A 22,827-nucleotide genomic window follows, 5' to 3' on the forward strand; every position below is an offset into this window, starting at 1 on the left:
CATCTGTAATCAGTGTTGTTAGAAAGGCTGCTTCCTTGCTTGTTAATTATCCTTTCTAATTATGCTGAGAAGGGCCCTTCCTCAGTGATTTGCTCTTCCGCAGCCAGAGCTGGGCCTGGGATGCTGCTGGCAGCAGCCTACCCTGTCTGCCAACAGGCTCACAGGGGGCCCTCTTAGGAGCCCCAGCCTGAGAGCAGGCCAGGCAGGCTGTCTTGACTGCCTTGCCCCTCTCTGGCCTGGTGGACCATAAATGGCTTTTGAATGGGGCTTTTCTTATAGGGAGGTGTTTCTCAATTCCTCAGCAGTCCTGCCTCAAAACCTCTTCTTCCCTCCTGACATCGGTGGTCAGGCCGCCCACAGGCCCTCCTCCTGCCTCCTCTACAAACTCCCCCACGTGCCCTCATCGCTTCCTTCAGTGACCCTCACTCAACCTCTCCCCCGAGCTCCAGACTCCCCAGCGAGGCCCTGAACCCCCACAGGCCTCTTCAGCCGACCCCCTCCTCTTGCCCAGGCTTGCCTCCTCTTCCACTTGCTTCTCCCTGTGTGGGCTGGCACCTGCCTGTTTCAGCTCCCAGAGACGCCTATCACCTTGACAGGCTCAGCAGAGACTCCTCGTCCCATGGGAAGCCAGGGTGCTAGCTTCTTTTTGTCCCCAGAGCCTTGAAGACACAATCACAATAGTCCCTCCTATGGTCCTTTCTTGCCTGCTTGGCTGTGAGTGCATCAGAGGTAGGAGCCACACTTCTCTGTAATCTCTGTAATCTCAGGGACTGTGTGGGAGATGGCTGGTGAGTGAGTGAATGAATGAATGAATGAGCAAATGAATGCTCAGGAGACTGGATCTATACAGACTCAGGTGTATCCTCAACCACACAGGCTGAGGAAGACAACACACTGTCTACAACATCTCCTGTAGTGGGACAAGTTCTGGGGTGAGGCCTGCTGGAACATGGAGGAACCACCCACATGAGTTATATTTCCTGATCACATACTGACCCTCTTGAGGTGAGTAATGCAAGGGTCTACCCAGTCTCACACACATGCTTGCACTCCCAAACACATACACACACACACACACACACACACCCTACTGGTAGCCTCCATCCAGTCACATTCCCTGGTCTCGTGGCCCCTTCTGGAAGACACCATGCAGTGCACACTCACTGGTTTGAGCTCCAAGAACCCGTCCCCCATATCCTCGGAAACCATGCCCAAATTTGTGCTCAGGTGTCCACCCTCTTTCACTCAGCTCAGCCCCACCTCTGGCTCAAGGCCTTGTAACTTTGGGGGCTGATCAGAAGCCCCACCACCAGCCACAGAAACTGACTCAGCACTGGGGACTCAGGCCAATGAGACAAAACTTTGCTGAGGGGCTTCTGGAAAGGAAGACTCGTGTCCCTCTGTGGAGGTCTCTTCTGCACATTGCAAGTGACAGACATCAAACCTGAAACTTTGAGAACCCTGTCCAAAGATGAAGCCAACCCCAGGCAACAGGGGACCCAAGAGCATCACAGAAGGCCTAAGCTATAACCTGAGTGCCCACTTACTTTAGATGCCAAGAATGCCCAGCCAAGGCTTGCTGAGCAAATGAACCCAAAGTTTGGTCACAGTGTCTCCGTTCAGACCTGGTATTTGGGAATGGGTGACACTAGGGGTGTGAATATTTAAATTCCCAGAGGCAAAAACCACAGGTGATGTCAGGGCTAATGGGACTAAGAGAAGGAATGCCAGTGTGGTCTCCAAATCCAACCAAGGATGAGGAACAGGAGGCCAGCCAGAGCTGACCAGTGTCTGAGTCGCTGTGGAAGAGCTTGGGAGCTGGCAGGAGGGAGGAGAGACCAGGGGGACTTCCCAGGGATGGTCACTGTTTGTGCAGAGTCTGTGGCCTTGGGCAAGGAGAGGGGCCATTAGCCATGACAAGGTATGTGCTGTTCGCCTCTAAAATTTTGAATTCCTCTCAGACAGACACAAACCTGGTAGTGTCCCAGCTCCCAGACACTCGGCTGCAGGCCAACTGCCTACCATTTGGGCAGGGGTACCGCACCCAGGCTCCCTCCCTCTGGGAGCTATCTGTGCAGGGTCAGCTTCCTCCACTGCCTAAACAGAGCTCCCTGCAGGCGCCAACCCTGGGAGACGGAGCAGGGCTTTTCCTGCTGAATGCAGCCCCACCGCAAGGGGCAGGACCTCCTTGAGGGTCAGGGGATGAAGCTCAAAGCCACCGTTTGATACATCCATGAATCTCATACTGAGACAAACCTAAGGCAAATGTTTTGTCCTGCACGATGTGTTTAAATTTCTCACCATGAAATAAAACGGAAGATTCTCACGGCACACCCCCCACCCCAGGTTCTGAAGCACAGTGGAGGGAACCAAGCCTGAACTTCAAGCCCACCTCTGCCAGCATGAGTGGTCAACGTGGGAGGAATGGACAAATGAATGAAGAGCTAAAGCTTCCAAAGCAGAGGTAACTGGAAATGAGCTCAGTGTGCCCCGCCCCCACCGTGCTCACGGAAACCATGGTGGGCAGAGCCAACACGGTCAGCCACAGACAAGGAAAGGCCACAGCAGTGATTATCCCCCCTGAAGCAAAGCTCAGGGGTTTTACCCAAAAATAAATCTAAGACTCTGACGTGCATCTCCTTCACTGGCTTTTCTCCACTATCCAAAGTTATGTAGGGAGACGTCCCTTCCACCTGGAAGTCCAGCGGGTCCCCGGGCCCGCGAGCACAGCTCCAGACCCAGGCCACCGCTGTGTATGTCACAGGCTTGTTCACAGTGACCCAAGCTCACTGAGCAGCTAAAGAGCTGGGCCGCATGCAGTGGGGACCTTCGTGCTGGAAAGCGAGGCAGGTGGTGTGAAGAGTGAGAAGCTGGCCCGGCTGTGCTTGTCCTTCCTGGCACCAGGCTCAGGCCTTTCCCATGCCCCTGAGGCCAACTGTGCAGATTCACAATCCTGTCCCACTACTCACCAGCTAGCCACCCACCCTCCTTGGGCCTCCACTTCCACATCTGGGAAATGGAGTCCTGGCACCTGAGCCCACAGTTCTCACACATATTAAATAATGTCACTTAGGGCAGCACCTAGCTGGCTCTTCAAGCTCCTTCCCTGCCTGTCTCTTGGCCCCCATCACCTACACCCCAACTGACCACCAGTCTAATGGCCAGGGGGCAGGGGCTGAAGCATTCAGTGGGGCCCAGAGCAACTCCATAGGCGATGGCGAGCACACCGCAGCTGGTGGGGCAGCTGGGAGAACGGAGGCTCTTGACCAGCAGCACCTGCCTGGGCACAGGGTCAGTGGGGCGGAGTGCCTCAGTAGAAAACCCACTGATAATCACGGTGTGGTCGCACTGCAGACAGGAACGGAGTGAGGACAAATAAATGAACACAAGTTTTCTGCGTGTCTTTGTCAGCTGGTTTCATTTTGCTTGGAACACTAAGATTTATTTTCAAACAGCACACAGACGGTCTGCAGGGCAGGGCCAGGCCAGGCCGATGTCTGGGCCCTGAGGTCTCTGGAGAGACCCGACCCCACCCACAGCAGCTGCCAGGAAAAAGAGGACCCTTGCCCGGGCTGCTCAGCCGAAGCTTCAGGCAAGCGTGGTGGCTCGGCAGCCCCCAGGCCCCGCCCTGCGGCCGGGCACACATGCGGGCACAGTGTGGGGGCGGGGGAGACCGGGGTGGCCAGGAACCTAACTAGGGGACACAGCAGCTTCAGGAACACTGGTGATTCCACTGGACTTGCCGAAAACAGGCTCTTTGGAAAACAACCTAATCTTTGGGAGAACACCTCTTGACTTGGGTCTCTCCTCTCAATTCCCCTTTTCTTTTCCAAAAGTTTAAAAACAAAATCAGGAAAGAAAAAAAAAAAAAAAAAAAAAGCCCACACATTTTTCGGGAAAAGGTGTTCTTCACACGCCCAGAGAGCCGGTGGCTGCTGCCCTCACTGAACCCGCTCGGTGAAGTTCTCGGGAAAGACGCCCCGGCATTTCTCCAGCTCCTTGTGCTGGTTCCAGTCACTCTCCTTCACGCCCATGAGCCAGCCTTCATCCTGAGAGTGAAGCGGAGCACCCAGGTCACACAGGGAAGGGGACAGAGGGCACTCAAACCCTGCAGGGCATGGGTCACACTGGAGACCTGCTGGGAGGATATCCCCTCATTCTTCCTGATCATTTCCTCCAGACACCCACCTGAAAGAATGCCTCCTCCAGGCAGCATTCCCTGCTACCCCAGATTCAAACCAGCCCAGGCTAGGAGCCATCTGCCTTTTATTTAGCAGGTGGATTTAACTCTGGCATTTGGGCGAGTCCTCCTCTCTCTAGAAAGGCAGCCTAACTGCTGCACTGGTCTGAATGTATCTGAACACCCTCAATCCCAGGCCAGGAGCTTCCCACTCTCTGGTGCCCACAGAGCACATCAGGGGTTCTTCCAGACTTCTACGGATCCAGAAATTTCTGGTGAGCATTGACCAGTTAAAGTTTCTCAACTGACTCAAGGCCACCCCCTCAAGCCCTTTACCACACACCTGGCCTTTGCTTTCAAACTGACCCCTCACAGGGACCACCTACCCAAGCCCTGACAAGATCCCTAGCCCCAGACCCTGACCCCTGGGCCCACAGGAGCCATACATCCCTGCCCAAGGTGGAGGCCATCACTGACACCACTAAGTCTGGGATCTCCCTCGGTCTTCGTTATGTCATGGCCTACCAGTCACAGAGCCTATGTATGTTCTCTGACCCATGTCCACCCACCCACATGACTCCCACTGCGGGCTGGGGGCCAGGATTCTGCTTCTTAAAATCCCACCCAGTCCAGGGCTGGCCCTGGGAGGACATGAGTGGAGAGCCGGGGGTTGAGGGGAATTGGTAGGTTTAGCACTGGGCCCAGTTTAGCACTGGGCTAGGACATTTGTTACTCAAACCTCCTAGCCCTTGTGGCCTCAGTCGACACCTACTATACTCAAGTCTCAGCACCACAGTGAGCTCCTGCTAAGAAACCACAGTTACCCAAAGCAAGCAGCCTGTGGGAATTTAGGAGGGCAGTCCCTACTGTGCTAGGTCCAGGCTCCATTAGGAGCTCACTCTGAGATCGACTAACGAGGAGAAGCCACCGCAGGGAAAGGTATCTGGCCTGGGAAGCAGCTGGGGACACAGCTGGAGGTGTTTGGGGGTCCTGCAGGAAACCACACACTGTCCCTGTGGGCAGGGGGCAAGGCCAGCCTGGAAGAGGCAGCCCAACATGAGGCTGACGAGAGGACACCTCACCGGCTCGCTGCTGGGCCAAAGGTTTCACGGAGAGGTGGCCAGGGATCCTGTCCTAGGAGGGGAAGGAGACTTTGAAGGGTAGGGGAGGAGAAGGGGAGAAAGACACCTAGATGCAAAAACCTGAGAGAAAGGCAGAGCCAAGAAGGGAGGAAGCCAGAAGGAAAGCTGACAGCCCGAGGAAATGGGCAGAGGGGACACGAAGACCCAGGGAAATGTGACAGCACGGGAGGAGACACCAAAGGGAAGGGAGAGACAAGGGAGAGAGGTGAAGGGAGGGGGAAATGAGCGAGGGGAGAAGAGAAAAAGAAAGAGAAGGAGGGGTGAGCAGCTGCGCACTGGTGGGTCTCTGCTGCCCCCTGCTGGCCACTCCTGCCCCTTACCTGCTCCTCAGGGTTCTGGAAGGGGATCACCAGCACCACGTCACCAGCCTTGAGCTGCAGCTCATCCGTGTCTGTGGCCACATAGTCATGCTGGGCCTGCACCTGCACAGGTTGGGGGAGAGCTCAACACCCCATCCTCCGAAGCCTCTGGTCCCACCTGCAACCTAGCGCAGAGCACCAGTCCTTGTGGTGGCTTCAGTGTGCCCTGGAAACACGGTGACTGGGAAGCACGGGAAAGCAACAGGACCAGGGCTCAAGATGCCACCTCGCAGACTGGGTAGCAGGGGTAGTGGGGGCTGGGGAACTTTGGGCAAACACATGTAGCGTCCTAGCTCAGTGCCCTCATCTGTAAAAGGGCACTGTCGGGTCAGATGATGGCAGAGGCTGTCGGGTCAGCTGGCCAAGGCTTACCTTGAACATGAACCCCGGGGGCAGGTCCAAGCGTCCCGCCCCGCTGCCACCCTCCACGGTGCCGTTCACAGTTGCTGAGAAGGTCTCTACCACCACCGCAGGGAGAGAGCTCTGGGGGGAGGAAACACAGTCAGCATGGGCAGGAAGCTGGTCCCAAGAGGGCAGGGGCCACAGAGGCAAGGGAAGGGGAGGGTCTCTGTGACCGATGCCAGACTGGTCTGCCTCCGGGTTCCTCGATAGGAACTGTAACCTGGACCAGCACAGAGCAAGGAGCATAGGCAAGACACAGGGCTGGGGAGCCACGAACGGGAGGGCAGGTGGACAGCAGGAAAGAAAAGACAGGGCCTTGGCCCCTGTCGTCTTACGGAGGCCGCTTCACTTGCTGCTGTCTCCCCGGGCTCCTGGGCTCCAGCCGCAGGTTGGGTCCCACCCGCCACCTCCGAGGCCTCCGCTGGCTGCAACATAAATGCCGGCATGGGGTCAGACACAGGACAGACGCTGTAACCAGGACAAGGAAGGGGGGCATGGAGGGCAGTACCCTAAGTGGTGTCTAGAGCTCGCCAGTGCTGCTGTGTGGTACAGGGAGCCCCTGGAGGGAAGGCCAGCTTCCTGCCCCGGGAAACAGCTGGAGAAGCAGCTGGAGAAGCAGCTGGAGAAGGTGCTGGCAGCACAGAGATGCCAAATGACCTGCCACACAGGCCCTTGGGTGCCACCAAGACCCTCCCTCACAGGCCCTGCCCTCTATGCCCAAGACCGGGCCAACTCTCAGCTTCTTCCCACCTGCCTGGCCTGGTGGTTGAGCCAGTAGACCCCACACTCAGGGACAACAGTAAGCACCTGTCCCAGCCCCAACAACCCAGGGCAGGCCAAGCAAACCCCAAGAAGGGGACAGCAGAGAGCTGGGCACCATGGTGGGGGCCCAGCCAAGGCAGAGTGGACACTGCCCAGCCTCAGTCAGGCTGACCTGGGTCAACACTCACACTCAGCCAGTTCCAAGCTCTGGGAGCAATCACTCAAGCTTCCTAGCCCCCACCTTCCTCATCTGTAAAAGGAGGAAATGTCTAGGTTAGGGAGAAAATTAAATGAGAAAATTCTGGAAAGTGCCTGCCATAGGTCAGTAGATGCTCTGAACACACCTGCCTCCATCTGCGGGAGGACTAAGTTGGGAGGCTGGGGCTGGCAAGGAGGAGAAGGGCCCGTCTGGCCTGAATCACTGCAACCAGGAGTGACAAGCCCCAACGTGGGGCCTCCTGGCTCATGGCCCTGGCCTCGCCATCAGGCCCAGAGGCCTTGTCCATCCTGTGCCCCCTCCTCGGGGCTCTTCCTCACTGCTACACCCCCAGAGACTGGGGACAGGTGGAGGCTGGCAGGTGGACACTTACTTGGGCAGGCCCCGGCTCGGCTGTCTGGCTGGGCCAGGCCACAGCAAAGGTGCCCTCGGCAGCGCTGGGCTCCCTGGAAGGCAGGCTGCCAGCTGGACTCTCTGTGGGCTAGTGACGGGCCACCAGGGAGAATAGGGTGGTGGGGGGAGGGGGGAGACCAGGGAGGAGAGGTTTTGGGCAAGGGCACGAGACAAGAGAAGAGAGTCGTGAGCAGCCCAGTGTTGGCAGAAGGGAGACTGGGTACCTGTGGCAGGCAGCCTGGCCCAGCGGGGGACAGACATGGAACCCGTAAAGAGAAAACCACACCCACTTCCTTGCTCCTAGCACTGCCAAGGGGACGAGCAGGTGCAAATGAGCCGCACATAGCTCAGTACCCACCAAAACCCACTTATCAAGGTGGCTGCCCACACCAGGCTTTCTCTGACCTCCCCCAGAGTAAGGTTATGTGGAGCCTTGGAGCTGGCGAGAGACTGTGCTACCAGCACTTCCACACCACCTGCCCCTGATCCTGCAGAAGCCGCACCATGTTTGCTGATGATGTCCCATGCCCTCCCTGAGCCGCATGCCCGAGCCACCCAGTGATGATGACGCCCACCCAGCAGACCTGCTCACACGAGGACACCTGGGCTCACCCTGTTCATCCTGTGTCTCAAGCCGCCCTCCCTCTCCCCGCTGTCCCAGCAGCTCCCTGATGCCACTGCCCTACAGGGCCCCCACAGATAGACAACTCCTCAAGGACAAAGACCCTCTACCCCAAGGCCCCCCTCACAGGCCTCAGCCCAGCAGGACATCACATCCCTCCCAGGCAACTGCTCACAGACCCTGACTACGGAGCTACCACAGACCCTCTTCTCCAGCTAAGATGAGGAGCCCCTTCCCCACAGGGCTTGGCTGAGAGGAGCTTCTCCATAGACGGGAAGCCGTGGGACAGCTGGAGACAAGCCGTGGCGGCCCACTCCCTGTGCGCACAAGCACTGGCCCGTGCGGGCATGTGCATGCACCTGTGAAAAGGCCAGGGCGGGACCGGACACACATAGAGAGCAGCCCCTCCCCCCAGGGGTGGGCACAGAGCAAACACCGCTTACCTCCCAGAGGTCCCATGGAATTGACTAAACGCAGCAGAGAGGGAGAAGGAGAGAGTTAGTACAGAGGTTAGTTGGGGAGAGGGGGGAAGCTGTCCCCAGTGACCCCCAACCCAGGTCCCTACAGCTCAGCAGGGACAGGGCAGCATGGAACCAGGCTCCCGGGTCTCCAGAGGGTCAAGTCCTGGATGCCAGCCAGGGGGAGGAGACCCCAGGCCAGCGAGCACCCAGACGTGGGCCTTCTGCAAGGAGAGGGGAAGGACGCTGACAGGGCCCCTAAGTTACCGAGTGAGTGTTCAGTTGACCCTCCTCTTGAGGGCCTTCTCCCTGACCTGTGTGTGCTCTTACCCTCCTCCTGCTCAAGGCTGGAGGAGATGACAAGAGCTGGGGGCCAGGAGAAGGGTAGTGAGTGTGAAGAGAGCTTGTTGACCCCACGATCCCAAAGGCCTGGCTCAGATGTGCACACATGGCCAGACCTGAGCCCATCACCCAGTGCCCCATAGACCCATGGGCCCACAGGTGCTGGTGGACTCAGACCAACCTGACCAGAGGGTGTGGGTGCCTTCACAGGGCTCGCCACAGGTGGGAGGGGGTCAAAGTCCAGGTCCAGCAGACTGGCCTGCTCCGAGAAAGGCCCCGGGGCCTCAAACTTGGCAGCAGTGGCAGAGGAGAAAGGCAGTTAGTGACTGGCAGGGAGCATTCCATGGGGTACACACGGCAGGTGCACACACTCACAGACACCTCCGCCTCACACACAAAGGAGCACAGCCTGTGCACAACCCTGGCATGAGCTCCTCGCACACAAAAACAGCACCCACCACCCACTTCAGACACCAGCAACAGACCCACCAGGGCAGCCACCCACCAGCACCAGCCCCGACTCTGTCCTGCAGGCCGAGACGGTCTCCCAGCGCCTGCTCCTCCTCTCTGCTCCCCACATCCTCAGGCTCTTCCAGCCTCCCCACCCCCACCCCAGAAGCAGCACAGTCCACCACCCTGGGCTGGACGAGACCACACACACTCCCTCTAACTGAGAGGGGGCCCCTAGGACAGACCCTGGCCAACCCTCGCTACCCCTAGACAGACAGGTCATCTGCAGGGACACCCACCTTCCCATCAGCTCCTCAGAGTCAGGACAGGGCTGAGCCAGAGCACACTGACTAGGAGCCCAATCTTAAGTGTGGGTTCCCCAACACTGGGGGCACTTGTGCTCAAACTACAGGTCCTACCCCCAGCCACCCCCAGAGACTCCCATTCAGGGGGCCTGAGTGCAGCCTAGGAATATGCTTGTAACAGGAAACTGTGTTCACACTGAGAAGCTGGGCCAGACAACAGAGGGAGAGCTGCCCTTGAGGAGGTTAGGCTGGGTCAGGCGGGGCCTGCTCAGGGGCACCTCCTGTTCACGCACAGGGTTGCCCTTTGGGGGTCAGGGAACACTTTGCCTGAGAGAAGAGGGCCCTGGCTTGGCCCTGGGTCCTCCTGCCCTACTTCATGCGTGCCAGGAGAGCCAGCCCAGCTTCCAGTGTCTACTCGCTCTTGATGGCGCCCAGTGCCGAGAGAAGCACCTTTCCTGCCTGTGTCCATCTGAAGTCTTCCAACAACAAGGACCCAAGGCTTTGGTCCTAGGGAGACCATCTCCCCAGAAAGACCTTCACACCTGAGCTGTGGCTTACCAGGAGAGACCCAAGACTCTCAATTCTGAGAATCCAAAGTACCAGCTGTCCCACGGCTCGGAGGATAAGGCATCCACTCTGGGCCAAGCCACAGACAGAGAGCCCAGGCCAAGTGGTCTCACTTCCTCAACATGGGTCCCGATCTTCAAGCCTCTGCCCTAGGCTCACCCCCAGCCACTAACTTTCCTTAGGTTGGTCCTTATCTAATGGGCCAGGGCTGGGGCGGGTGGGGGGAGGGGGTGTCACTGCTTTGACCCCCAAACCCTGCCCTCTCTAAGCGAGAGAGTGCTCAAGACTCCATGAGTGCATGGTTTTAGGTGGCCTCCCACTTGATGGCAGCAGCATTTCCCTCCCCCAGATAGCCCCAGCACCAGCCCCTTGTCAGAAGTCCATCAAGACCAGATAGCTACCCTCTCATGATCCAAGGGGACAAGGTCGCCAGGCCAAAGGCAGACCACATCCTCCTGCCCTACCTCCCAGCTGGCCAGCTTCCCCCTCATGGAGGATCAGAACTGTCCTTTGGTGTAGGGACACAGGCTACTCACCTGAGCCCTGCAGAGCAGCCCTATTAGCACAGCCTCGCCAACAGCCCACCCCAGCCCCAGGCAACAGCACCCACGGTGTATGCATCCCGTCCCCCGGGACAAAGATCTGGCTCCCTGGAGTGGGCAGATAGGGTAGCAAGGCAGGCATGCAGCGAGCGTGAGAACAGAGAGGCCGACACACTCGGTGCAGGCAGTCTGGCTCCAGGGCAGGCCCGTGGGTTCCTCACCTGTTAAATGGGGACAACAACCCCCTCCCGGAGTGTAGATGAAAACCCAACAAGCTCGCGTAGATAAGTGGCTGGCGCCATTCCCCACTGAGTGTTTACTAGCGCTCTGCATCTTCCTATATCCCCCGAGCACAGCACCAGGGTGAAGACCTACGGCGTTCCAGCAGCACATTGCCCAAGACGCTGTGCCTCCAGGTTTCCTCATGGCTCAGGAGCGCCCCTGGACCAGCACAGGCCACCATCTACAGAGGGGAGTTCGCCTGCCTCCCAGGGCCCTGAGCCAGAGTGTCACCCACCTGCCCAGTAGCCACACTGTATTGAAAGTTCCTAGTTCTAACTTGGAGTCTTCCTGCTGGGGCTTAAGGCCCACTCTCCCCAGGCTCCTCTGAGCAGAGACCACTGTCCTCAGTTGTCAACTGGCTCTCCCTTCACACTTACACTCTCTGGCCCTGCCCTTCCCCTCCAGGCATCTGAGCTTGGGCAAGGGAGCCTTCAGGGGGCAGAGCACAGAGGCCCTGGGCAGAGCAACTCTATGGCAGTGCTCCAGAGCAGGGGACCACAACCTGGGATTAGCCAGCCTGCACCACAAGTGAGGACCCTAGTGGGAAGGGCTTACAGCCAAGGGCTGTAAGGCCTAGAGACAAGACTCAGAGGGGTGAGCCCAGTGTGGCCTCTGCGAGCTGATCTGACATGTGCAGCCCACTCCCGTGCCACCACAGTGACCTTCTGTCCCTCTGGGGACAGGCATGACATACCTTCTCGGGGCACTTATGAGCAGCAGCCCTGCTCTATGGCCCAAGCACCATCCCAACTCCAAAGCCAGACAGCAGCTCTGGGAGCTAAAGTCTAGGTGCCTTGGCCAGACATACCAGGGTCTTCCCAACTGTGTTCTTACTGCCTCCTCTTACTGCCATACTGCAGCACTCTGCAGACACACTGAACTCCCAGAAGTTTCTGAGCCCATGTCTTACCCCTCCTGGCCTACATACATGCTGCTTTCTCTAGGTAAAGCAATGAGTCTGCTTACAGCCACCTGGCAAATGTCACCTGCTCCAGGAAGCCTTCCCTGATGGCCCGAGTCCTCCCCCACATCCCGCTCTGCCCTTTGGCCATGCCAACAGTGGAGGTAAGAAGCCACTACTGAGCTGACCGGCTCCACAAGAACCACCCACCTATGTCCCTGTATCTGGCCACAGTACATGCTCAGAGATGGATGAGGGAGGATGGATGGAGGGATGGATGAATGAGCAAGGGGGAGGCTCTGGGCCAACCTCTAGGGCCAGATTCTGGCTCTTGAGGCAGAGGCGCAGGGCATGGGATGAAGGAAGAAGGCCATGCACACCCCGAGAGAGCAAGAGAGAGCTGGGCCGCGGTGGCCGCGGCTGACCTGGGAGGGGGTGGTCACGCTGATCTCAGGGACAAACGTGTCATCAAACAGGCTGAGGATCTGCTCCTGCTTGACCTCCTTGGACGGGGTGTGTTTGGGAGGCGGAGGGACTGGTGGCCCTTTCCGGAGCTGTGGGTCCACGGGTGAGGGGCCGCACGGGGAGGCCCAGCGGAGCGTGGGGGACAGGGCGGGGCAGACAGACAGACAGAGACAAAGCCACAGTTAGTCACACCCCAGACTGTGGCCCCACCCAGGCAACTGAAGGAAACGAAGCCGGAGGAATCACTGCCGCCCAAGGCACAGACACCAGAATTACAGGGCCACCCCCAGAGGGAGATTGAGGCAAGAGGTCCAGAAACAATGTACAGAGTGAGAGGAGGAGAGGAGGGGACCGAGGGGGGAGGAAGTGAAAAGAGAAAGACAGGGAGAGGATAGAAAGGAAAGGAGAGAAAAGGGAGAGCGTGCAGGCTGCCTAGCGGCCACTGGGAAAAAAAAAAAAAAAACTAGGCTGACACCCAGCTGGGTGAGACACTGTAGAGAGGAGTAGATAAGAAAGCCTCCCTCCCAGCTGGGCTCTCGACCTTCCTTGCACCTCCCGCCCAAGGAGCTTTGGCTTGCCTGTCCCCTGTGGCAGAGCAGGAGCCAGCGCCTGGCAGAGGGGGACTTCAGGCAGGTAAGGAAACCCCCCAAGCCTCGGTTTCCTCAGATGTTGAGCTGGGCTGGGCCTCACAGAGTGGTTATGAGGATTGAATGGATGAAAATGTAGAACGCACTGGCACAGTGTCAGGCCCAGAGCAAGTGCTATTCAAGTGTGGGCTCTTGTCACACTCTTAACGTGGTTATCCTAATCAGCTGCGGGGCGGGCAATGGCCCACCACCAAGAGGGCTGCTGCCAGGAACTGATGGTAGGAGAAGGCTGACAGCTCAAACAGAGCTGCTGGCCAGCAACTGGGGACATGACTAAAACCTGGAGAAACTGGCAGGGGTGGGGGCCAGGTTAGGCTGGGTGGGGGCCTTCTGGAAGCTCACAGCAAGTCCCTTTAGCTATTGCACACTCCCCTCACTGAGCCCATTCCCTTGCTGACCCTGTAAAGGTCCTGCATGGCCCCACACCTAGAGAGAAGGAAGGTGAGGAGGAGGGAAAGCAGCCACCTCTACAGATCTCAGTGCCCTGGGGCTGAGGGCCCTGGGAGCCCATAAGGAAAGGAGGAGGAGGAAGTCAGCAGCCCCAAGGGTTAGGGAGAAAGGGAAGGAGAGGATGCTGTGGGGGTAGAGGGAGAGAAACAGTCACAGGTGCTCCTGAGAGAAGGCAGGGCACCCTCACTGAGGGGAGCCCAGGCCAGTGTTGGGGATGGAAGACTGGGAAGGAGGGGGACACCGGGAATGTAGAAGGAAGACGAGGAGGGGACAGGGTGCCTACCTGAGATGGGGACTTGGGGAGGGTTGCCCCGGTTGTGGCGGAGCTAGGCGGCTCAGGCTCGTGGTTGACTCTGATCTCTGGTGTGGCTGCCGGGGAGCCATCTGGCGGAGGCGAAGGGCTCTTGTTCCCTTTTGCAGGGGCGTTGTCACTGTGGAGGTAAGACCAGAGAGGAAGCCTGATGGAGGGAGGTCACCGCTTACAAGAGGCAATGTAGGAATCCATAGGTGTGCATGGGGTGGGATGTGTACCCCAGGAATCCTTGTGTGAAAACATGTGTCCATGTGGGCATGTGTGTCCACCAATGTGTGAAAAGGAGGGGGTATGTGTGTCCACATAGATTTGCTGTGAAAATATAATGTCCACGTGTGCATGAGTGTATGTCCCCGTGCTTGCATGGGAGAAATGCATGTGCATGTGTATCAGAGTGGGGAGAAATGAAGGGGCGTGGGCACAGGGCCTGCCTTGGAGACAATGACAGCCCCAGGAGGAACTCCAAGCTGGAGGTCTTCAGTCCCCAGGGAAGCCACCCCACAGGCCGCTGCCAAGCTCCACCAGGGAGCCCTGTTCCACAGCACAAGAAAGCCAAACATCCTAGAGGCAAATGAGTCTCATCCCACACGTCACGCAGCAGCCCCAGTGCCCAGCCTGGGCCCCACGCCTCAGCCAGCTCCTCAAGGCCTCGGCTGGCCTCCTTGCCTGTCCACCCACTCACACCAGGACACCAACCACTGCCCCATTCCCAGAGTCCACACTGCCCACCCACTCCGCACCCACACCGCCGTCACCATCTCCACACCTTTGTGCCCCCAGGCCCTTTGGGGGAAAACAGAAGAATCCAACCAGAGGCACAGCCAGAGTGGTTGCTGGGGATGAGAAGGGGAGGTCTCCCAGCCATATGGTTCAGTATAGAACAGAGAACAAGGGCAAACTGTGTGCGTCACCAGCCACTCGGGTGCGAGGGAGCAGAAAATAAAAACGTGTATTTGTCCTTGCATTAGGAAGCTCTAGACCAGCCCTGATGAAGAAGAGCCACTGGCCACAGACAGCCGTTTGAATTCGTATTCAAATTAAGTGAAATTAACAGTTCAGCGTTCAGTGGCCCTGGCCGCATTTCAAGTGCTCACCAGCGAATACCGTACAGGGCAGCTCTGGAAGGCTACAAAGAGCTAGCGACCACATCACCTGGGGAGCAGGGGGTTAGATGATGGGACAGGTGACAGGTGTGAGGTACATCATGGTCTCGCCTCATCTCTAGTCAATTTGTGTTTCATGGGAATGTATTTGCCTCCTTAGAGCATGTATAGTAACACAGTACACACACACACACACACACACACACACACACACACACACACACAATTTTTAAAAACCCCACCTGCTACCAGAGCCCTTCCCCTGAGGCTCACCAGGCCTCCTTTCTGGCTACATTCCCTCATTAACCTCCTGGTCGGGGCCACAGCCTGGTGAACACACTGTAGTACAGAGAGAAATAGACTCAGCTGAGCTCTGGCCATGTGCCCCCCTTGCTCCCACCCAACAGCCCCCAAGCCCTCTGCCCCCACAACACACAGAAGACACGGCTCAGCCTGCCGCCCTGCAGTCCCCCTCCCACCAGCAGTCCCGCCCATAGCACCGCACACGGGAGGACAGGTTAGGGGTTAGTGGTACCCTCCGAGAAGGGCTCTAGGCGCATGCACGGGGCCGGATGGCCGGGGTGCTGGCCTCGGACACCCCCACAAGGCAGCACTCGGTGCTGGTACCTGTTCTTCTTTCTGAGCAGCCGGGAGAGCAGTTTAGTTTTCTTTCTGTGGGAACGGACGGGACACGGAGGCCTTCATTTCGGGCATGAATCATGCCTGATTCGAGGCTGGCTGGCCTGTTCCCTTCCCACATCAGCAACCCCTGTGCTCAGAGGAGTGCCACAGAGCCAAGCCTCCCCTAAGACTCAAAGACCATGAAGAGGGCCTGACCTTGCCCTCAGAACCCCATCGCCTGGTCCTGGGGACCCCACTGGCCTCGGCCTACTTCCAGGTGCCCTGGGATGGAGCTGAAAAAATGAGCAAAAGGAGCAGCCCCAAAAGAGAGCATGATGAGCTGGGGGAGACTACCAGCCACCTACTCATTCCCGTGGTTCAGCACAGGGGCTCTGGGGGCCCACGGTGCCAGGGGGGAGCGGGTGGGGCGGGAGGGCCACTGGCCGGTGTGGGGGCTGTGAGAGGAGGCAACCAGGCACAAAATGGGCCACCGTGGTCAAGGAGGTTTGCAAAGTTCCCCATGCCCCCATCAGCTCAAACCAGCCTTCTCCCACAGGATGCATGGATCCGGCCGCCCAGGCCAGCTGCTGCTCGCCACCCTCCTCACCCATCCTGACCCTCCCACCGTTACCCAGAGGCCAGGTGGGAGCAGCTCAGAGACCTGCGAAATGGCCTTCTGGCCTTTATCCCCACTCCCTCCTGGCCCGGATGCAGTCCTTGGCCTCAGCCCCCCTCAGTCACACATGTCCGGTCTTATTTTCGGGGAGAAGAGAGCAGCAACACCCACTACCTTCTCAGTCCTGGGGGACCTCCCAGCGACCTCAAGCACAGATATATTCACCAGTTTTACAGACAGGACAGCGAGGTTCGTCCATGCTCTCCACACTGTGCTGCCACAGGTGCAAGCCAGAAAGGAAGGGAAACCCCAGACCCGCTACTGTTTCCCCTGAGCCGCAGCCAGAAGAGGGCAAGGCACTTCCCCCCTTCCTCATGGCTTCCCCTCAGGAAGCAGGAATCTCCTGGACGCTGAAGGGGCCCTGAGAGGCGGGCCGGGCTGAAGACAGCAACAAGGATGCTTTTGTGGGTATGCAGAATGCCACTCTCCAGGGACTCACCCTTTCCCAGGAGCAGGAGAGGGGAAAGGTTGCACTGCCTCCCAGCTCTAGGAGGAAGGCTCACCTCCCAGGTGGCTCTGCTCCAGCACTGAATCATTTAGTTCCTGGGCCTCCCCTCCAGAGCTGCACAGCGTCCCTGGCTACTCCAACTCCACCAATGGGAGAGGCAGGCCCAGGCTCAGGGCATACACAGACTGCCCAGGAGTGCTCTTTCCCAGTGGGACACACCGGAGGGACGTGGCATGCAAGCCTCGCCCTGGTCTGGCAGGAATGAGCCACCCAGGACCACACCTCCTCCCAGCCATCTGCAGCCGGACCGCAGTGCGTGCCACACACCTGGGCTGGGCCTTGACTGTGAAGGTGTTGCTCCCGTGCTGCTTCTCCAGGCTGACCAGAACATCGTTGAGGCTCTCGTTGAGCTGCAGGAGAAACAGCAGGCAGGTGGGCAGTGCCTCTGGGGCCACCAAACAGCCCCACTGTCCCCAGTCACATCCCTGCTTCTCCCACACCCTGGCCCCTTCCTGGCACCCCTGTCCCTGACCAGGAATAAGCTTTCCTTACTCTATCAGTCGGAACTGGGAAACGCACACCAGACCCAGAAAACCAAAGGGGAAAATGGAGGAAACGGGCTCCATTGCTAAATCGTTACTGTTTCGGAGGACTGTCTTTTCTTTCGACTCATAGAAATTTCCTAAAATGCCTCACACAACATGTACTGTTTTTAAATGTTTTTAATTGTTTTTGCAAACTAACTTCAGATTCTATCTGTTAAGGTCATTTTGCCAAGATGTTTCCAGGCCACATTATGACTGCCAGAGATTTCACCAAAAGCACAGGCAAGATAAGAGGTTTCCTTTCCTCAAATGCCTTTTTCTGTTTGTTTGTTTGTTTGTTTGTTTGTTTGTTTTAATTTTTCATAAGTTGTCTCAGATCTTTAAAGGGAGGAAGGAAAAGAAAGGGAAGACCTAAAAGGCAGGAAACCATGGTCAGGGTGGTGACTCAGGATAGGCCCCAAGCTGCTTTTTCTCCTCCCACCCTGGGCCTGGAATCCACTACCATCACTTTGTTCCTCTGGGGCCAAGAGACAGAGTCAGACCTGCTGACAGCATAGAGGGAAGGGCTGCCAACACTGGGTTTCTCCAATTCTGCTTTGCAAGTTTAATTGCCAGTTAAGTTAAAATGAACATAGCACAACATAAGAATTTAAGCTAATCAGACCCCTTCTTATACCAGATTCTGGCAGATAAAACAGATATGTTTCAATGTCTTAAAAAAGATGAGAGAAAAATTGAGAAAATTCCAATACTTTATTATTTGCCTATGAACTGGGAGAGGGTGCCACCATTCTCTGTCTCTGAGCTTTCTGGGTCAACACTGACAGCTGGAGAGGGGCTGTCTCTGTCCAGGAAGGAGGATTGGACTGGGGACTGGAAGGAGACAAGGGCTGGGCCTAGGGGTCCTGCTCACAGCCTCTCCAGCACTCCAGCTGGGCCTGGACACTCAGAATGGAGAGCTCCTGGAGGGCAGGGCTAGGTGGGACCAGGGCCCAGAAGTGGCGCTGTGGTCACCAGTGTGCACCAAGCCCCAGCCGGAAAGAGGGCACTTGACCGGCCCCTTGTACGCCTCTGCCCCTGGCCCTTGGCACCAGAGCACAGCCCAAGGCCTGAAGTGCACAGGGGTCACCAGGGCCTACCTTACTCATCTCCTTATGGAAGTTCTCCTCCAGGCCCGCAATGCTCTGAAACGTGTTCACATAGAAACCTACACGGCTGCGGGAGGGAGGAAGGGAAGCAAAAGGGCGAAGTGAACACACAGGTCAGTGCAGACAGCCCAGGAGAGCCGCACCTCCACCCACCCCAGAGACCCAAACCATGGGAAGACATGGGGCCCAGTGGACAAACACAGGAAGATACCGCCTAAAGCCTCAGGAGAGAGGCCAAGACTCAGCCCAACGACCTCCTGGGACTTACCTGTTCCACAGGGATGGCAGCTCTTCCTGCAGATCCACGTTCATCTCCTCAAACACTTTCTGGGCTTTGATGAGCTCCTCCTCTGCCTGAGGGGCGGGACTGGTCATTCCCCTCTGGGGGCCTCAGTCCCTGCCAGCCCAGGCCAGGCCAAGCCCACCCCCAAGACCTGCTCCCCCTAACCTCCCACCCAACACATTAGGACCAGGGCTCTGGGCAAGATAGGGTTAAACCAGATGAGGACACTCAAGGGGACTTCCCCATGCTCCCCTCTCAGGACACCTGCCTCCAGGTCTGCTCCAGGAAGGGGAAAGGAGAGCAGCCCATTAGCCCCACGTGGGCCAGGAGAGAGATGAGAAGTGAACAGGGCACTCCAAGAAAGCTCAAGACAAGGGGCCCAGGGGCTGGGGCCCAGGAAGGAGGCAGAGGCAGACCCTAGATCAAGCCCAGCATGGATTCTGCCCACTTACCTGTAACCCCCTCTCAGGCTAAGCATCAACCTGCTGCCCAGCTCCCTTGGCCTTGCCCTTGCTGTCCCTGCCTGAGTGTCCCTTTCTCAAAGCAGGTCCTACTCTGCCTCAGCCACCTCCCTGTAGGATGTGGCAGCAGTATTTCCTATCCCTACTCCTCTCTCCTCTGTGACCTGTCCCCACCAGCTGGAGGCCAGAGGCAGCAGCTCAGGCACATCCAGGAAAGGCAGGGGAAAGATGGGGGGGAGGGCAGGGCCAGGGGAGGAGGGAGCTAGGCTGCTGGGCAGGATGCCTGTGCTCACCCCCAAAGCCTTCACCCTTCCCAGGGCAGGCCCAGTGCCCTCCAGGCCTGCTCATGCCCACCATCAGGTGGCGCTAAGGCCCCATCCCACAGCCAAAGACTGTAGGGAATAAGGCAGCGGGCTGAAGCTGAGGGAAGGGTAGGGATGAGTCACAGACCCTGAGGAGAGAAGGAGCTCTGCTAGCTCATTTGGAAGGGGCTGCTGGAAACAGTGACTCAGGGGGGTGAATTGGATTCAGGGTCTGAGTCACAACCCAGGAACGTGGCAGGCCCCTCCCCGGAGAACACTTCCCGCCAGCAGCCTTTACATTCTCAGGCCCTCTGGCAAAGGCAAACCAACTGGCCAGAACGCCAAACTGCCACAAAGCACACGATTTCCACGGCCCACCCAGCTGTCCCATCCAGCTTCAGGCACCAGCCCCAGTCAGCCCAGCCTCAGTGACATGGGTGGGGGCTGGAGGAGAGAGAGGCCACCTTCCTCCTGACTACAATTACCTTCAGGTTATCAGAACTTGCTAGAAGGAACATAAGCTCCATGCCTAACTTTTTAAAATCTAATTTAAAAATTAAAGGTAGAGGAGGGGGGAAAAAAATAAGAAAGAAAAGAAATGTCTGTTTGAACATGCATGCCTGGTGCAGCTCCCACAGAGGATCAGATCCAGAGGGCCTTCCCCGCCTTACCCCACGGGGCATCCTGGTACCTGAGTGGAGGCCACTAACATGAGTCTACAACCCCTAGAACGAGTGACTCCCACAGGGGTAACCAGTGCCGGCGCTGTCACACACCTCTCCGACCCAGCTGCCAGGGGTCTGGCTCAAGGCCCATGTTCCCCAGGAACCTGCCTTGGTCTGGCTCCCATACCCCCAGAGACCACCTCAACATGGGGATTCAGCCACCTCCCCAAATGCTGGTCATAACGCCTCGGATGAACATCCATGACAATGATGACGACAGTGGCACAGCAGCCCACGTGGGTAGCCCAAGCCCTATTCACACACCCAGCGATGCTGCAAAGAAGAGGGTGCCTCTATTTTAGTGTTCCTGGGACTCAGGGCCTCTGTCTGTTATTCCCTTTGGGTCCCATTCCTCATATTCGGGCTGTTTCAGAAGCACTTGGGGTGGCAGGAAGTGGGGGGAGAGCTGTCCATTGTTGGGGAGGCTTTGCAGCCGCAATGGCTCAACTAGATGCAGATGGACACACGGAGCAGCCACAACAGGCCACTGAACAGGCTGCAGGGCACCAGGGTCCTGCAGGCAGGTTTGAGGGGACTGTGGCTAGTGTGGAGAGCAGCTCAAGATGAGCCAACAGGGTATGTGGTGCTGGTCAGCTTGAGAGAGCACAGCTTCATCAGGTCACACTCCCTCCCCAGAGTCAAGTTAACCAGCAGGACAGTCTCAGGACCCCAGTGCCCCAGCTCACAGCCAGCCAGCTGCCCATGGGAACTCAGAAGGCTCCCTTCTTCCAGCCAGGCCTAAGGCAGGGTGGGGGCAGAAAGAGGATATGCTCAAATAAAAATTGGGTCCAAATGGGAAAGCCAATTTGGCCAAAAGGCCAAACATCTGCAGTCCAACATCCAAAAATGAGATCATGTGTGTTAGCCTCCCTAGTGGCTCCCCTGAGGTAGGGGTGTGGGGCCCTCCCAGCAGGATCCCCCATCCACACCCATCTCAGGAGCCCAAAATCAAACCATAGGCACTATCCCCAAGCCCTTATTGTCCCTGTTTCTCAGGGACAACAAAAATTTTCATCTGGTCTCCCACGAAACCCATTTCAGGGAAAATTATGCAGACACCCTGGCACTGGGTCAGTGGCCCCTTCTCCCTCCAGCCAGAAGTCCTGAACTCTACTTGTCAGGCTGGTGCTCCAGCCCCAACTCTTCTCCACTTCCCATGGACCATCTCCCCCAGACTGTGGAGATCCAGGTTACCCCAGCCTCAGGGTGGGACTGTCACCAACTCCAAAGTCAGCCCATAACTTTGGCCTAAAAGAAATCAGGCAGCAAGTCAGGTAAGAAATTGGGCCGTGATCCCATGCTGAGCCCAGAGCTCTCCACATCACAGGCATTCAACACATGTGGGTGGAAGATGATGAAATCAGGAGATGGCCCAGAAAACATGGGGCAGCTGCCCAAAGAGAAACCCAACCTTGTGGGTCAGGGCTCCGTGGCCCATCCCCACCTCAGGACCATGAAGGGGTGCTGGAGTCCTGTCAGTTTCACTGGAGAGGAAACCATGATGCAACCTCTCCCAGGGTGTATATAGTGGTCCTCGGACACACTGAGCTCACCCAGACCCCAACCCATCCCAAGGACAGAGGGCTGAGAAGAGTGAAGTACTGTCAGAGTATTAGGACCAGTCAGGAGTTTTGTACAAAGACCCTCCTCCAAGAAGCCCACCAGAACCACTGTGATGCATAGTTTGCCCTTCATGGAACTCCTAACGGGCAGACCATTTAGGCCCCAGGTCTCAGCATCCCAGCCACACTTGAAGAGCCCTGCCAGGGCTCCCCATCCAGGAGCATCATGAGGGTCCACAGGTCCCAAGGGTCCCTTTGAGCTGGGGATTTTGCCTCTCCAGACAGATTTGTCTCTTTGGTAAATTCTGGATAGCTTTCCAGCTTTTATGAGACTCTAAGACCATACATGTCAGGACAGGAGACCTCAGAGAGGACAAATGGCTCAGAGGCTTTCCTGTGTTCCCAGAGGCTAGGATTTCACAGAGTCCTAGGACTACCAGAGACCTGGGCACGAAGCAATAGACTGGGGCCCAACCCAGGTTAACCAGAGCCCCAAGCCTCTCTCAGCACCTCCCCTGCCGCATTTGACCTCAAGTCTCATCTAAATCAGGCACTCTTTTCAGCTCAGGTCATGATCTCAGGGTCCTGGGATCGAGCCCCACATCGGGCTCTCTGCTCAGCAGGGGGCCTGCTTACTCCTCTCTCTCTGCCTGCCTCTGTGCCTACTTGTGATCTGTCTGTCAAATAAATAAATAAAATATTTTTTAAAAAAATCAGGTGCTCTCTAAGCAGAGGCATTTGAAAACGGCCCTGCCCCCCAACCCAGGAGAGTGACTGAGCCCTCCCCCGCCCTGGGCAGCGCAAGACAGGCGCCCAGCGCCAAGGACAGGACAACAGACCAGAAGGCACCAGCACATGCAAGGTTAGAAGCCAGTGTCACCTGATTTCGGAGCAGGTTAGTTTGAGCTACGAGATGAGCCTGCAGTTTGCCTTGGCACCACTGGGGGGCAGCTTTCTCAAGCAGCGAGACAGGCTGGGGGTGGGGAGGGGAGGTCAAGGCAAAGGAGAGTGGAGAAACAGGAGGGAGATGGGGAGAGAGAAACAGAGACACAGATATTAAACACCAAGTCCAAACGTCCCAAATGCAGTGACAAACAAGCCGGCCACCCCTCCAGGGGTCCAGCCCCCCAGCAGGTAAGATCCCTTGAGGCTAA

At 57.4% G+C, this 22,827-nt stretch overlaps 1 protein-coding gene across 25 annotated transcripts in view; it reads right to left on the bottom strand.

The window, feature by feature from the left end:
* Positions 1–3,415: 3,415 nt before the first annotated feature.
* BIN1 (bridging integrator 1) overlaps positions 3,416–22,827 on the bottom strand; it is a 55,707-nt gene continuing 36,295 nt past the window's right edge. For 3 of the 25 annotated variants that reach the window (XM_032843179.1, XM_032843181.1, XM_032843182.1), the window contains exons 7-20: positions 22,554–22,646; positions 18,609–18,694; positions 18,332–18,407; positions 16,975–17,057; positions 15,530–15,574; positions 13,770–13,917; positions 12,350–12,478; positions 9,059–9,166; positions 8,521–8,544; positions 7,436–7,543; positions 6,419–6,508; positions 6,054–6,164; positions 5,643–5,744; positions 3,416–4,049 (exon numbers count right to left, since the gene is read on the bottom strand). In XM_032843179.1, coding sequence (XP_032699070.1) covers positions 3,942–4,049; positions 5,643–5,744; positions 6,054–6,164; positions 6,419–6,508; positions 7,436–7,543; positions 8,521–8,544; positions 9,059–9,166; positions 12,350–12,478; positions 13,770–13,917; positions 15,530–15,574; positions 16,975–17,057; positions 18,332–18,407; positions 18,609–18,694; positions 22,554–22,646 — 1,311 coding nt within the window. In that variant the 3' untranslated portion in view covers positions 3,416–3,941. The remainder of the gene's footprint in view (positions 4,050–5,642; positions 5,745–6,053; positions 6,165–6,418; positions 6,509–7,435; positions 7,544–8,520; positions 8,545–9,058; positions 9,167–12,349; positions 12,479–13,769; positions 13,918–15,529; positions 15,575–16,974; positions 17,058–18,331; positions 18,408–18,608; positions 18,695–22,553; positions 22,647–22,827) is intronic. The other 22 variants (XM_032843202.1, XM_032843203.1, XM_032843184.1 and 19 more) reach the window with 21 other exon arrangements.

This window comes from Lontra canadensis, unplaced genomic scaffold (assembly GCF_010015895.1).
Source record: "Lontra canadensis isolate GAN:19392208 unplaced genomic scaffold, GSC_riverotter_1.0 scaffold136, whole genome shotgun sequence".
NCBI lineage: Eukaryota > Metazoa > Chordata > Mammalia > Carnivora > Mustelidae > Lontra > Lontra canadensis.